This window comes from Esox lucius, chromosome 2, assembly GCF_011004845.1.
Source record: "Esox lucius isolate fEsoLuc1 chromosome 2, fEsoLuc1.pri, whole genome shotgun sequence".
In the NCBI taxonomy this organism is placed as follows: Eukaryota; Metazoa; Chordata; class Actinopteri; order Esociformes; family Esocidae; genus Esox; species Esox lucius.
In genome coordinates, this window is record NC_047570.1 from 39,324,301 (window position 1) to 39,338,092 (window position 13,792).

At 43.1% G+C, this 13,792-nt stretch overlaps 1 protein-coding gene across 2 annotated transcripts in view; it reads left to right on the top strand.

Moving 5' to 3' along the window:
• The first annotated feature begins 300 nt into the window (after positions 1-300).
• iqsec1b (IQ motif and Sec7 domain ArfGEF 1b) overlaps positions 301-13,792 on the top strand; it is a 136,462-nt gene continuing 122,970 nt past the window's right edge. The window contains exon 1 of one of the 2 annotated variants that reach the window (XM_029113622.2): positions 301-1,024. In XM_029113622.2, coding sequence (XP_028969455.2) covers positions 726-1,024 — 299 coding nt within the window. In that variant the 5' untranslated portion in view covers positions 301-725. The remainder of the gene's footprint in view (positions 1,025-13,792) is intronic. The other variant, XM_013136012.4, reaches the window with a different exon arrangement.

Here is a 13,792-nt window from a genome sequence, read left to right on the forward strand (position 1 = left end):
TTAGTTGATTGGCTGAAAAATAATACCCTACAGTTGATTTGCTGAATAATAATAACCTACAGCTGATTGGCTTAACAGAAACACCTTTCTCACTGGCCTAATCTATAGTCCTTTACAAATCCTATTAGATTATAAAATATTGTAATTACTTTGTTTATCAAACCATTGACACATTCTGATGTATAACCCCTTACGTATTAATTTAGAAAGCATACAGCGATGCAAGGGAAAATCATGTCAACTTTTAATTAATTGCTTAATTGGAAAATCCAGTTTCCAAGAATGCATGCAGGTTGACATTTGGGCACCCCATGCTAATGAAGATCTGAACTGAAACCACAACACACGGCTGTTGCCTTCTGAACAATAAAATGATTAGCTGTATAGTTATGATATTACAGCTAAATAAAGGGAAAATTATGCTATATGGGGCTAAATGTGAGGAAAGAACGCGTAGTCCGGTGAAGGGTTAATGGTTTTCGGTCCTCAGAGTTTCTGCGTTTGTATCCGTAGTCGGTGGGTAGTTATCGTGGCATTGAGCCTGTGGACCGCAATCGCACGGTACACCAGTCCATCTCTCAACTTCTTCACTCACCCAGACACCAGCTAACACAAACAATGGCAGAGAAAAGAGTACATCCAACCGGAATTTGACTGCGCCGTACCGTGGTAATCAAGGCTTGAGAAAGCAGCGTGTATATAGCGGGATTTTTGTCAAACTGCAGATGGACGGGCAGCAGCGCCACGAGGATATGGAGCTGTCGAACCAAGCCGCGGAGAACCCCAGCAAGGCGACGGAGTATCTGACGGAACTCAATAAGATCATAGAGACCCAGCAGGAGTTGCTGGAGAAGCAAAATGTTCGTATAGAGGAGTTGAAACAGCAGGTAACGGATCTATGTTCTGAGAACGCCTGTTTGAAGGAACAACACCAACGGCACCTGGCCACCTGCCGGCTCCAACAAGGCAATAATCACCCGTCGCTAACCTTAGGTGCCATCAAGGAGAATGTCATACAAGAAAAGTAAGTTTTTGTCTCTGTTTCCTTTCTGGTCATGGCACTGTATCGTGTCTGCATTCTGACTTTGGGAGGGGAAATCCTGCATATGGCGTTAGGGACCATGTCACGCTGGGTTAAAGTTTGTAGTAATTATCACACAGGCTACAACACAGCACTACGTGCTGTACACCGGGGAAAACATCGTGAAGTCTACTGCGTTACGGTGTTGTTTTTTCACGGGGCTGTGGGTAATACCCAGATAGACACTGTCATAATCTACTGTGCTGCGAGTTGTTTAAATGGAGTCTACTGGCTATTCTATTTCAATGCTTATTGCTTGGTATTTGTGTGGCCAGTGTGAATTGTACTTTGTTAGACAATTTCACATTTACGAAAAGTGTAGCTTTGACAGAAGGAACCCTGGCGCGCCGGCAAGCTCAGCTTTGATTGACCAAGCGGAATGTAGGCTACTGTAAGAGGAAACAAGCCTTCTACTGTATCCCCTCAGAAACGATAATCAGAGAATTGAATTAGTCACTCCTGGTGCTTGTTTATGACAGCCATTTAAAAATTCAGTGTCGTTATTGGGTGCCGTTGTTGTCACTGCTAATGATTACGGCTATACTATGTGTATAGTCAGGAATTATTGTATGTTAACATACTTAAAGTTTACTGATAGACACCTTTGGCCGTGGATCTCCAACGGTAAAAGCTGTCCGTGTGGATTTTATGTAATTCAGGTTGCACGATTTGTACATAGACCTACTATGTGACACAACACAATCGTGCATTCACTTGAATCTATAACAACATGCCTGCTTTGTTGTGCAATTCGTGCAATTCGTTGTTAGTGATTAAGATCCATTACATTATATATTTCAGTGTATTATGCATGTTGGTTGGCTGGATTATTTGTACTGTAGCTCCCAGATGACTACTAGATCACAAATGTTGTAGGGAAATTCTGGCAGCCGTTTTCCTCTGTTCCATTTAAAACGACTAGCTCCTGAACCCCAGTCACAGAAACACATTAACACTTTAGTCAGTTAAAGAGCAATTCTCTGCACCAGACAGACCAGCAAATTGTAAATACATAGAATCTGTATTTGCTTAATTGGAAGTTGTTAATCAGGCAGCCTAATACCATCCGGATGTAGTTATTAAACTGGACATGATATTAGTATCAATTGATTATATTCTGCAGAGCATTGTACCTATCCCAAATGGCAGCCTATTCCCTTTATAGTTCACTCTCGCCTTTGGTCTAGAGAAGTGCAGTGTGTATGGAGTAGGGTTCTACTTGGGACTTCTCCATTGTTGGAGGATAAGGACTTTAGCACAGATGTATTTATCTGGGATATTTATGGAATCCAGATTAAACCATGGGACGCAACTCTGTTCTTATTATTCAACCTTTTATAGGTACTGTTGACATTCAGTTTTTTTTTCTAATAATCTTCTTTGATATTCCACTATGGTGTAATATGGTTGTTTGGAGGGTACGCTCTAATATGGTTGGTTGGAGTGTACGCTCTAATATGGTTGGTTGGAGGGTATGCCCTAATATGGTTGGTTGGAGGGTACGCCCTAATATGGTTGGTTGGAGGGTACGCCCTAATATGGTTGGTTGGAGGGTACGCCCTAATATGGTTGGTTGGAGGGTACGCTCTAATATGGTTGGTTGGAGGGTACGCTCTAATATGGTTGGTTGGAGGGCACGCTCTAATATGGTGGGCTGGAGGGCACGCTCTAATATGGTGGGCTGGAGGGCACGCTCTAATATGGTGGGCTGGAGGGCACGCTCTAATATGGTGGGCTGGAGGGCACGCTCTAATATGGTGGGCTGGAGGGCACGCTCTAATATGGTGGGCTGGAGGGCACGCTCTAATATGGTGGGCTGGAGGGCACGCTCTAATATGGTGGGCTGGAGGGCACGCTCTAATATAGTTGGTTGGAAGGGACAGAGGCCTTGTTCCAGCCTGAGTGGCCTGTAGGAAAGGAGGCCTCTTGTTCCTGTCACTGAGGGTCATTCCATGTCATTTCAGCAAGCAATGACATCCAACCCTTATTGTTTTGAGAGAATTTCTGAATCTGGAATATGGTCACTCTGGTCTAATGATTGCCCGGTTTTATTTGCCCAGATCCTGTAAAACAGTTTTTGCTTTGTCTAAATCTAACTTCAGTTCTGCTCTTAATAGGCTAGAATTAGTTCTGACTCTTTTAATGTCCTCTAAACCTGTAATTATCGGTTTTTAAGGAGGGCAACTTTCAAATGACTGATCTTGTGACCAAGTGACAATTTTAAAATTAATGCAAGATATTGCTGATATTCTATTGATTTTAATGAATTAATTGTACCCAAATTGGCCATATTAGTTTACAAGATTCACTCAGTATTCAATAATGCAATAACCCACATCTGATTTAGGCAAATGCTCTTTCTACAGTATAGTAAGACAATGTGCATCCTGTATTGCAACAATGTTGCAAAAAACATTAATGAAATGTGCGTACGATCAAATTTGTTTATAAAATGTAATTCACAAACAGAGCTGCTATTCATCAATATTATCTTTGTCGTATCCTTACGTCTGGTCCGAGACCGTGTGAACCAACGTCAAAATATAAGAGAATTCTTATTGTGAATCAAGCATTATCACGCAAAACATATGTAACAGCCTCAGTAACAACAACCGCTATTATAATAATAGTTAATATAAAATAAGATGACGAGGAACATCACATACAAACGTACCACAATATCAAATATTGTATCACTATGTAGGCTATTATTGTATTCATTTATTTCACTTTGTGTTTTCTCTCTGGTTGTTCATGCGTTTGTACTGTTTTAAATGACTTTGTGTATGTGATGCACTAGAAAAATGAACTTGCTTTGCCTTGTTTTTCCTGAGTCACTCAAGCTGCATCGACATACTTGGAGATCATAAATGGTCGTTATAATTTTGGTAGCTGGCATCATGATTGGCTAACAGGTCTTAAATTGACTAGTAAGAGGATGAATAAACCAGTGGTTCTGGGTCACGCAGTTACCCTAATGATGGCAGAGCTTACTCTTTTAAAGGACTTCGGCTCTGGGCTGAGATGTGAAAATTTTCCATAACTGTGCTGAGTTTGTCATGGAGATGGATGAATGGTTAATTCGCTTTTTCAGGCTATAATTTATCTTGAAAGCTGTCCATTCGTAGGTGCTGATCGCCACACCTGCATAAATTATGGGCGTGTCATATGTAAATAAGGACTGGTGCAACGCGTTCTCACGTGCACAGCTTTATCTGATTTATCAATCTGCGATGACATCTGCACTAATTTTGACCAGGTGCGACAGTTTCGTGAATCGTACTTAGCGATGATCATAAGTCTCTCAATGTTAGAATCTGAGATATTTTCTGATAAGGTTTCATGAATGAGGGCCATTGTGTGTTTTTGGGGCATTTTTACTTGAATATAATTCCATACCATTACAACTGTTATAATCAAATGGTTTGTTCACTGGGAATTGTCGAACTGTTCCGGACCATTTGAAGGGAATAGGCTACATATTAAATGTACCAGTAGAAAATGCATCAAGCTGAAGTCTTCTGAGACGTAAATTGCCTGCGCTAATGTGATAACCACGGGATACATTTATTACGGGTAACAGGTTTGTTTCTCCCCATTTACAAATATTGTCAGAATCATCCATGTTAGCAAACCTATTTTATTTTCAAAGTCACTTGTCTAGTATAGGCTACTTATTGTAGGGAACAATATCAGCAGAACCTCTGTGATAAATGGTCGCTGTTGTCCATAATTTTCCGGTTATCGTCCTGCTCTAATTATCCTCTTACTGGATAGGAATGGTTTTGCCAAAACACCTGTATCTACTAGTTTGAATCTGGTAACATCAGTTTATATGATGGACCAGAAACTTCATTGACAGATATATCTGAAAAGGGAGAAATTGCCAATGGATACACAGGGTGGGAATATATTACAAAGGATGAAGAAGCATAACTGAAAACCACAGGTCCCGAGCCACTGGTAATAGAGAGTTGATGCTGTTCACTAGCAGTCAGGGTGGGCTAGCTGTGGGTGACCATTTTATCTGTATTTCTCCCATCTTCATCATTCTTATAAGATTTTGTTAAAATTTTACATTGAGTCCTTTGAATAATAATCGTAATGTCTTACAAGGCAAACTGGAATATTTAGTGTTCACTGCTTTTGCTTTGGTAACTAAAGACATGTTTTGGGTAAAGAATTAAAAGGTTTTTCACCTAGTTTTTCTAGAATTCTACCTGCTGATGCCAAGTAATGGAATTGTATATTAATTGGCCAACTTGGTAGCAGTCAATTAGCTTAATCTCATTATTTCAGAACAAAACTGAATCTAATTGTCGATCCTCTTCCTTGTGCTTTTTGAGATGGAATGACTTGTAAGGCAGTGGCCCATAGGGAAGGAGTCTATCACCTGTTTCTGTAGTGTCAGCCACCTTGGCCTACAGGAACAGGCCTATGCTAAGTGCCTTATTTACAGAATAGTGGGAGAGTAAGATCTTGAATATGACTACATGTATATTAGTTATTCAACACCAGCTTGTTAATGATGTTGGGGTCTGAGAGATGAGAAACATGCAGTGTTTATGCCCATCAGAACTCTATTCAATCTGTTTTGTTGATGTTACTGTGATTTGGCATTCGTTTGGCAATGCGCTCTGGCGTTGATCCTGGCATTGCATTGCCAACATCGCTGTGGTTCAGGGCATGTTGCAGCTGCCCTGATGAAGCAAACCACACCTCTTCCTTCATTTGTCTGTTTCACGGAGAGACAGTGGTGAATGAATGCTGCAGTCAAGCTGGCTCAGAGTGCTGTGTTCTTGCGCGAAGTGTGTTGCAGCTTGGACAGCCCAGAGGTCTTCTGCCTGTCTGAGGTCACCTGTAGGGAAATTCTTCATGGGACTTCTTCGTGGGTTCCGGCTGTTGGAGTGATGGGGATCACGACTCCAACCGGGTCATCAGGAAGGACCTGCCAATAAATGATGCTCAAAGAAAATACCTCACAATAGAGATTGGACCAATGGTGACCTGCCATAGTGCCCACTCAGACTTTATCCGTCTCTATGGTGCCACCTGACAACACATGCCAAGGCTTTAGTACTGCAGGCTTTCACAGTCCTCAGTCAGGTTGGAACCCAGTGACCCGAGTGGCATCTGCATCCTAAACCTAACAGTGTACTAGGTCCGACCCAACCCCCTGATAGGGAGAGTGGGTTTGGAGGTGGGTAGACTCTGGTCCGGGTGGCAGCTGGGACGCCATTAATGCACTCCAGCCTCAGGCGCTGACAGGAAGGACTTGGCAAAGACTACTGATATCTAACTGTGTGTGTGTGTGTGTGTGTGTGTGTGTGTGTGTGTGTGTGTGTGTGTGTGTGTGTGTGTGTGTGTGTGTGTGTGTGTGTGTGTGTGTGTGTGTGTGTGTGTGTGTGTGTGTGTGGAGCATTCTGTCTCTTTCTTTCGGTTGGCTGAATGTAAAGCCTTCTGATCTCTGATCCTTGACATCACAGGGATGTTGGTGTGTGTGTGTTTGTGTGGCAGTTTTCCTCCATCTTTCAGTCGTTCTATAAATAGTTCTACTGTTTGAACAATGGATCAGCCACAAACAGCACCCTAGTCCCTATATAGCTTATTGGGCCAGGTCAGAAGTAGTGGCCTATGAAGTGAGTAGGCTGACGTTCAGGAGTCATCCTGGTTAGCTCAAAGCAGCAGCAGCTTGTCAGGGCTGGAGTTCACAGGACGTCCTGTTCATAGATAAGAGACTAACCTTCAATTCCAACACTGTCCCTTCCTGGCACATGGAGCCAGAATTTACCATACCAGATACCACGCCGGTCCGGTCTATGCCCTGCCACGCCGGTCCGGTCTATGCCCTGCCACGCCGGTCCGGTCTGTGCCCTGCCACGCCGGTCCGGTCTGTGCCCTGCCACGCCGGTCCGGTCTGTGCCCTGCCACGCCGGTCCGGTCTGTGCCCTGCCACGCCGGTCCGGTCTGTGCCCTGCCACGCCGGTCCGGTCTGTGCCCTGCCACGCCGGTCCGGTCTGTGCCCTGCCACGCCGGTCCGGTCTGTGCCCTGCCACGCCGGTCCGGTCTGTGCCCTGCCACGCCGGTCCGGTCTGTGCCCTGCCACGCCGGTCCGGTCTATGTCCTGCCGGTAGAGGGCTGTCATTTTTATCATAGGTACACTTCAACTGTGAGAGAAGGAATCTAAAACACAAATCCAGAAAATCACATTGTATGATTTTTGAAATGATACTTTTTTAAATTTGCATTTTATTGCATGACATAAGTATTTGATCACCTACCAACCAGTAAGAATTCCGGCTCTCACAGACTTTTTTTTTTTTTTTTTAAGAAGCCCACCTGTTCTCCACTCATTACCTGTATTAACTGCACCTGTTTGAACTCGTTACCTGTATAAAAGACACATGTCCACACACTCAATCAAACAGACTCTAACCTCTCCACAATGGCCAAGACCAGAGAGCTGTGTAAGGAAATCAGGGATAAAATTGTAGACCTGCACAAGGCTGGGATGGGCTACAGGACAATAGGCAAGCAGCTTGGTGAGAAGGCAACAACTGTTGGCGCAATTATTAGAAAATGGAAGAAATTCAGAATGACGATCAATCTCCCTCGGTCTGGGGCTCCATGCAAGATCTCACCTCGTGGGGCATCAATGATCGTGAGGAAGGTGAGGGATCAGCCCAGAACTACACGGCAGGACCTGGTGAATGACCTGAAGAGAGCTGGGACCACAGTCTCATAGAAAACCATTAGTAACACACTACGCCGTCATGGATTAAAATCCTGTAGCGCACGCAAGGTCCCCCTGCTCAAGCCAGCGCATGTCCAGGCCCATCTGAAGTTTGCCAATGACCATCTGGATGATCCAGAGGATGAATGGGAGAAGGTCCGTATTGCCCAGCGACAGCCCCGAAACCTGAAGGATCTGGATAAGGTCTATATGGAGGAGTGGGCCAAAATCCCTGCTGCAGTGTGTGCAAACCTGGTCAAGAACTACAGGAAACGTATGATCTCTTTAATTGCAAACAAAGGTTTCTCTACCAAATATTAAGTTCTGCTTTTATGATGTATCAAATACTTGTCATGCAATAAAATACAAATGACTTAAAAATCATACAATGTGATTTTCTGGATTTTTGTTTTAGATTCAGTCTCTCACTGTTGAAGAGTACCTATGATAACAATTACAGACTTCTACATGCTTTGTAAGTGGGAAACACTGCTGATTTTGCAGGTTATCAAATACTTGTTCTCCCCACTGTATGCCCTGCCACACCGGTCCGGTCTGTGCCCTGCCACGCCGGTCCGGTCTGTGCCCTGCCACGCCGGTCCGGTCTGTGCCCTGCCACGCCGGTCCGGTCTGTGCCCTGCCACGCCGGTCCGGTCTGTGCCCTGCCACGCCGGTCCGGTCTGTGCCCTGCCACGCCGGTCCGGTCTGTGCCCTGCCACGCCGGTCCGGTCTGTGCCCTGCCACGCCGGTCCGGTCTGTGCCCTGCCACGCCGGTCTATGGGTGAGAGGGTGGGACACCAAGCCACACATGCAACACTCCAAACACAATTGTTTGATATCAGGGCCAGAACTAAAATCCAAAAGGGTCCTGAAATATAACCTTTTGTTTGCTGTATTTAGTGTGGTACACACAGACTGCTGTAGACATCCAAACACATACAGCTCGATTAACAAGAAACCAGGCAAGCCTAGTTCAGCCGCGCTGCAAGAGATAATGTTGCCTCCTCGAGATTTGAAGCTCTGGGCTGTAACTATGCCACACACTTGCTTTTCTAGGAGAGATCCATTTCTCATAGCTAGCCCAGACTCAATCAAACCCTCTAGGTAGGTAGGGCCTTCAGACATACGAAGGGGGGGTAGGAGGAAAGGAGATGGGGAGGAGGGAGGGGGAGAAGAGGGGGGTAAACGAACACTAAGATGAAACCCCCTCCTGAGGTGATAAAATATTCATGAGCAGACAGCAATAGAGTAGATCCTCATAAAGATTATTCTCTTCTTTCAGGTTATATGATCTGTCCGTGACACTGCAGTGTTCAGTTGGTTAATATGCTCAGCAGTGCTGTGTGTCTTCTAACAGTGTAAATTTGGTTTTGTTGTGACTAGATGTCTAAGCCGAGAGGATTCACATATTGGGGGGGGATCAGCTTTGTCAAATACCTTACACACATCCTTGTGGGGACCAGAGAAATGATTATGTATGTTCCCCTAACCATAACCTAAGCCTAAAGTTTGAGCTTAAACTGAAACTTAGCCTGAAAATCATATTTTCCCTGGTGGGGACCTGCCAAAAGACCTTGTGGGGACCTATTTGTCAGGTTTCACTGTCATTGCAGGGACACCAAGTCACCACATGTACACAGATGAGGATCATGTGACATGGATCATGTGACAGGAACAGACAGTTACTGGGTCTGTTGGAGGAACACTGAGAGGACATGACCACATTTTTTCACTGACTGGTTCTAATCAATAATTGGTTGGATTCACATTCATTGGGCAAGTGTGATAGAAATTTTAAGTCAGAACCCTTTAAGTCAGGTAAGACTATAGATCAATTTAGTCTTTAACACCATAACAGTTCATTTTTATTTGCAAATGGAGACGGAAAGAGACTAACTGTATTAGCACATCTTGCATTTGCCAACTAAATACATGGACTCAGTACTTTACTATCAACACAGTAGGTAGCTAGTGATTTCTCACTTTCCTATACAATGGTATAATTAATCATTTCATCAGCTTAGTATATTTCCACAATTACCAATGATTTGAACTCAGCAAACCTTTATTTTTATTTGTTTGTTAATTTGTTCGTCATTACCAAACCAGGTGAGTATGCTAAGAACAGATTCTTATTGTCAGCCTAGACCTGAGACCAATTAGGGTTGCTACAGTTACGGTCTCCAGGGACAGAATGGCTGGCTTGGGGATTAAAACCGGCAACCCTTTGTTTACTGGCACTGGTTCGCGACAAGCAGGCTACTCTGCCTCCCCTGGTACTCATTTGAAGTCGACGAGCAGGCTACTCTGCCTCCCCTGGTTCTAATCTCAAGTCAAAGTTTACCCAAAAAAATCTGTCGATGTGCTTGAGTGAGGCACTGAAGCCCAATTGGCTGTGGAAAAGGGGGTCTGCTATGTGTGGTGGGTGGAGGTTTGACTTGTATGTTAAAGAGGCAGCTATGAACATTTGCTGTCACTCAGTCCAATCCACAGGCATTGTTTATGTTTATTACTGTTATAGATGTTTGTGTTTTGTGTCCATGTGCCAGGTCTATACTTCAGCCCTGGATTCAGAAATGACCTGTAAATCCACATGTCGTTTAGCTTGAATCATGTTAGTTCAGAGTATGTTGCTCACATCGTTGATCTGATGTTAGTTTACTCTTGTAATTATAGATCATAATAGACTCACCCGGAGAACCCTTATCTTACTCAACCACATGGAAGGGCTTAAAGGAGAGGGAGATCTAAAGGCCTTTTACACTAACATCGGTTTTCCTTAACGTATCGAAGAATACCCAATCCGCTGGATGATTTTGTACGGTATCTTGGGGATCTTCCTTTTCTCCGCTACCTGCCAGGGTGGAGGATGCCCGTTTGTTAAAGCAGCTTCCCTGGATGTTTTGGAGGGTGAAGAGGAAGGCAGTTTGACAGGTTCTGCTCTTAGTTTGAGGAACAAAACAAGAACTGATTTAAAAGAAAAATGCTTATAGAACAACTCCTGACCGCAAAACGCCTCAATCATTGACAGTGAAAGCAGCGTGTCAGTGCGTTCTGTAGTTTGAATGCTAGGTACAACAGGTTTCCAAGTTTTACCTGCCGCTATGTATTTCGTGATAATCTCATGTTTTTAAAAACTGCAACAAGCTTTAGGGAGGAGTGCGGTTGATTTCCTGATCTCATGGCAAATGTAATTTTTGACTTGACTACAATTTGATGACATGCCAAATAGAAGTTATGTATTTAAATATATATATGTGTGTGTGTGTGTGTGTGTGTGTGTGTGTGTGTATGTGTGTGTATGTGTGTGTGTGTGTGTGTGTGTATAAAAAAGACTGGTCCGGGTGGCAGCTGGGACACCATTAAAGCACTCCAGCCTCAGGTGCTGATAGGAAGGACTTGGCCAAGACTACTGATATCTTAAGACCCCACCAAGAGTGAAATAAGAAAAGGAACCAGGCAAGCCAAGTTCTGCCGACCCGCGATTAGAAAGGATGAATGCAGAGGCGGCGCTACCATTAGGCAAAGTAGGCAGACACCTAGGGCCCCAGAATGTCTGGGGCCCCGGTGAAAACTCTAAATAGAATTTACAAAAATATTGAATAGTACATTGTTATTTTTCATATTTCTGTTTCTCCCAAACATGTAAACAAATTTATATCCTGTCTTCATTACTTCATTCATGTGTGAAACAAACCCGAACCCCTCTATCTTACTCAAATGGTTTGTGCCATATTGTTAGGTAGCTTAATCCGTTAGCCCTACAGTAAGACAGACAGATAGGAAACATGGGAAATTATTATATGTTAGCGGTGCTGCAAGAAATACAGAAGAAGGAGGAAAACTAAACTTTTATTGGCACCCTCCCCAAAGGTGACACTTTTTTTCCCTTCTCCCAACAATGTTTGCAATAGTAGTATTAGTTTAGCGGCTGCGGCTAGTATTATTAATTTGAATAGCTTAGCGGCTGCCACTATTCCTGAAGACGATTTGACATTGACAGGACATGATGAAAGCACTATGGACCATCATCACGAACGGACGCCACCAGAGACAAGACATTGAAGAGGGAACGAGAGAGAGAAAAACAGAACCAGTTAACATGACTTACTGTAGTCGTTGCTGTTGGTAAGCAACGACTACAGTAAGTAATAATTTTTCTTCTTGTTGATTTACTCTCTCCAGAAAGGGGCAGCAATGCAGGTGTCTTAGGAAGCGGCATTCCCAGTCAACCATAAAAAAGGTATGCTAAAATGATTGTCGGTATGGCTTAGAAGGTAAAGAAATGCATAAATTAGGGGCCCCAAATCACTAGAACCACCTCTGGATGAATGTTTTTGTCCTCATTGAATCTCCCATGTGAGAGGCTTTGGCTTTAACCACTATGCCACAAAGCTATACATATGCTGAGTGTCAGTGTAGTGTCTCGACATTAGATCATTTTGTCACAGCAAGTTTGAATATTTCGCTAGACACCATTAAGCATATTAAAATGACTAACGTTTCTTAAACGTTAGTCAGTTTACTTCCACCATAAATGTCAGTAAAAAGTTTACTTCCATCACACACAGCATCTATGAACTGTATAGCTTTTGCCACTGGCTGTTTTAACAGCTTATTATCCAGTAATACGCTTACTAGTAATTACTATGTTACTACTTGGAATAGTCATAAGAACTGAGCAATTGCTTGTGAGACTGAAGATGAACTTGCCAAGGCTATTTCATTTCATGGCACAACAATGTTGGTTTTCCTTTCATTTGTGAATAACATCGATACAATAACTATCAATATAGTTGATGATTAATGACTTTTGTCAATTGAAAATACAAGAGAATCGTGGAAACCCCTCCTCTTTCACTGCAGGGTTGTGGGGGTTGTGTTCTATTGTATATTACCCCAAAAAGCATGCACAAATGTGTACTTGGAAAATCTACCAGAAATAGTCACAATATAACCATAATGTTTTATTTTAGGCTTACAATGACGTAGCTACTGATGGTTGTGTCCAGCAAAGTTTTTGTCTGTCCTGAACAAATCCTAATGCATAATTTGCTTTGACTGCGGCAAGTCTCGAACACTGGTTGAGTTCAGTTAATAATTTTGTACTGCAAAAGTTTAGTTGGAGTGGTTCACCCAAGTTAAAATGGCAACAATATCTGATCGCATTAAAACAGTCTTTCTTTGCTCTAACTGGAGGGACAGTGTCTACAGGGATAGGCATACAATGCTCCAAAAAATTAAGGGAATACTTAAATAACACAAGTAGCCTGTTGGAGGTCATTTTGTAGGGCTTTGGCAATGCTCCTCCTGTTCCTCCTCGCACAAAGGACCAGATACCGGTCCTGCTGCTGGGTTGATGCCCTTCCACTCTTTCTGATTGAGAGCGGATTAAATAGTTATTTCACTCATTAAAATGCTAGTAAATTTATAAAATTTTTGACATGCGTTTTCTGCCTCTCACTGTTCAAATAAATCCATTAAAATTATAGACTGAATTTCTTTGTCAGTGGGCAAATGTACAAAATCAGCAGGGGATCCAAAAAATGTCCCTCACTGTACATATCACTGGACATATACTTAATGTTAACGCATGCGATTTAACGCTGTTAATGTTTTTATCGGCGATAACACTTTTCTATAATTTTTTTTGCCTCTGAACCATAGTTCGTGCTTGACTTGAGCGGGAGTTGTCATTCATTTGCAACAGTATACGGGTAACTTTGTCACTTGACTTGTGCTTGAGTGGTCGCTTCACCTTTAGCTTTTTGCCAGATTGTGTCATCGGAGCCGGTGAAGGAGAGGGAATGTCTCTGAGTGCCTGACTGACGCACTGTTAAATAGCATAGTGGTTAGAGAAGCAGTCTCTCACGCAGGTGACTGGGGTTTGATCCTTGCTATGGCTTTAACAAATTATGTATTAGGATTTGCATATTGCTCTGTTTTCAATTTGCATAGCGTGGTTCACATGGTGTAGT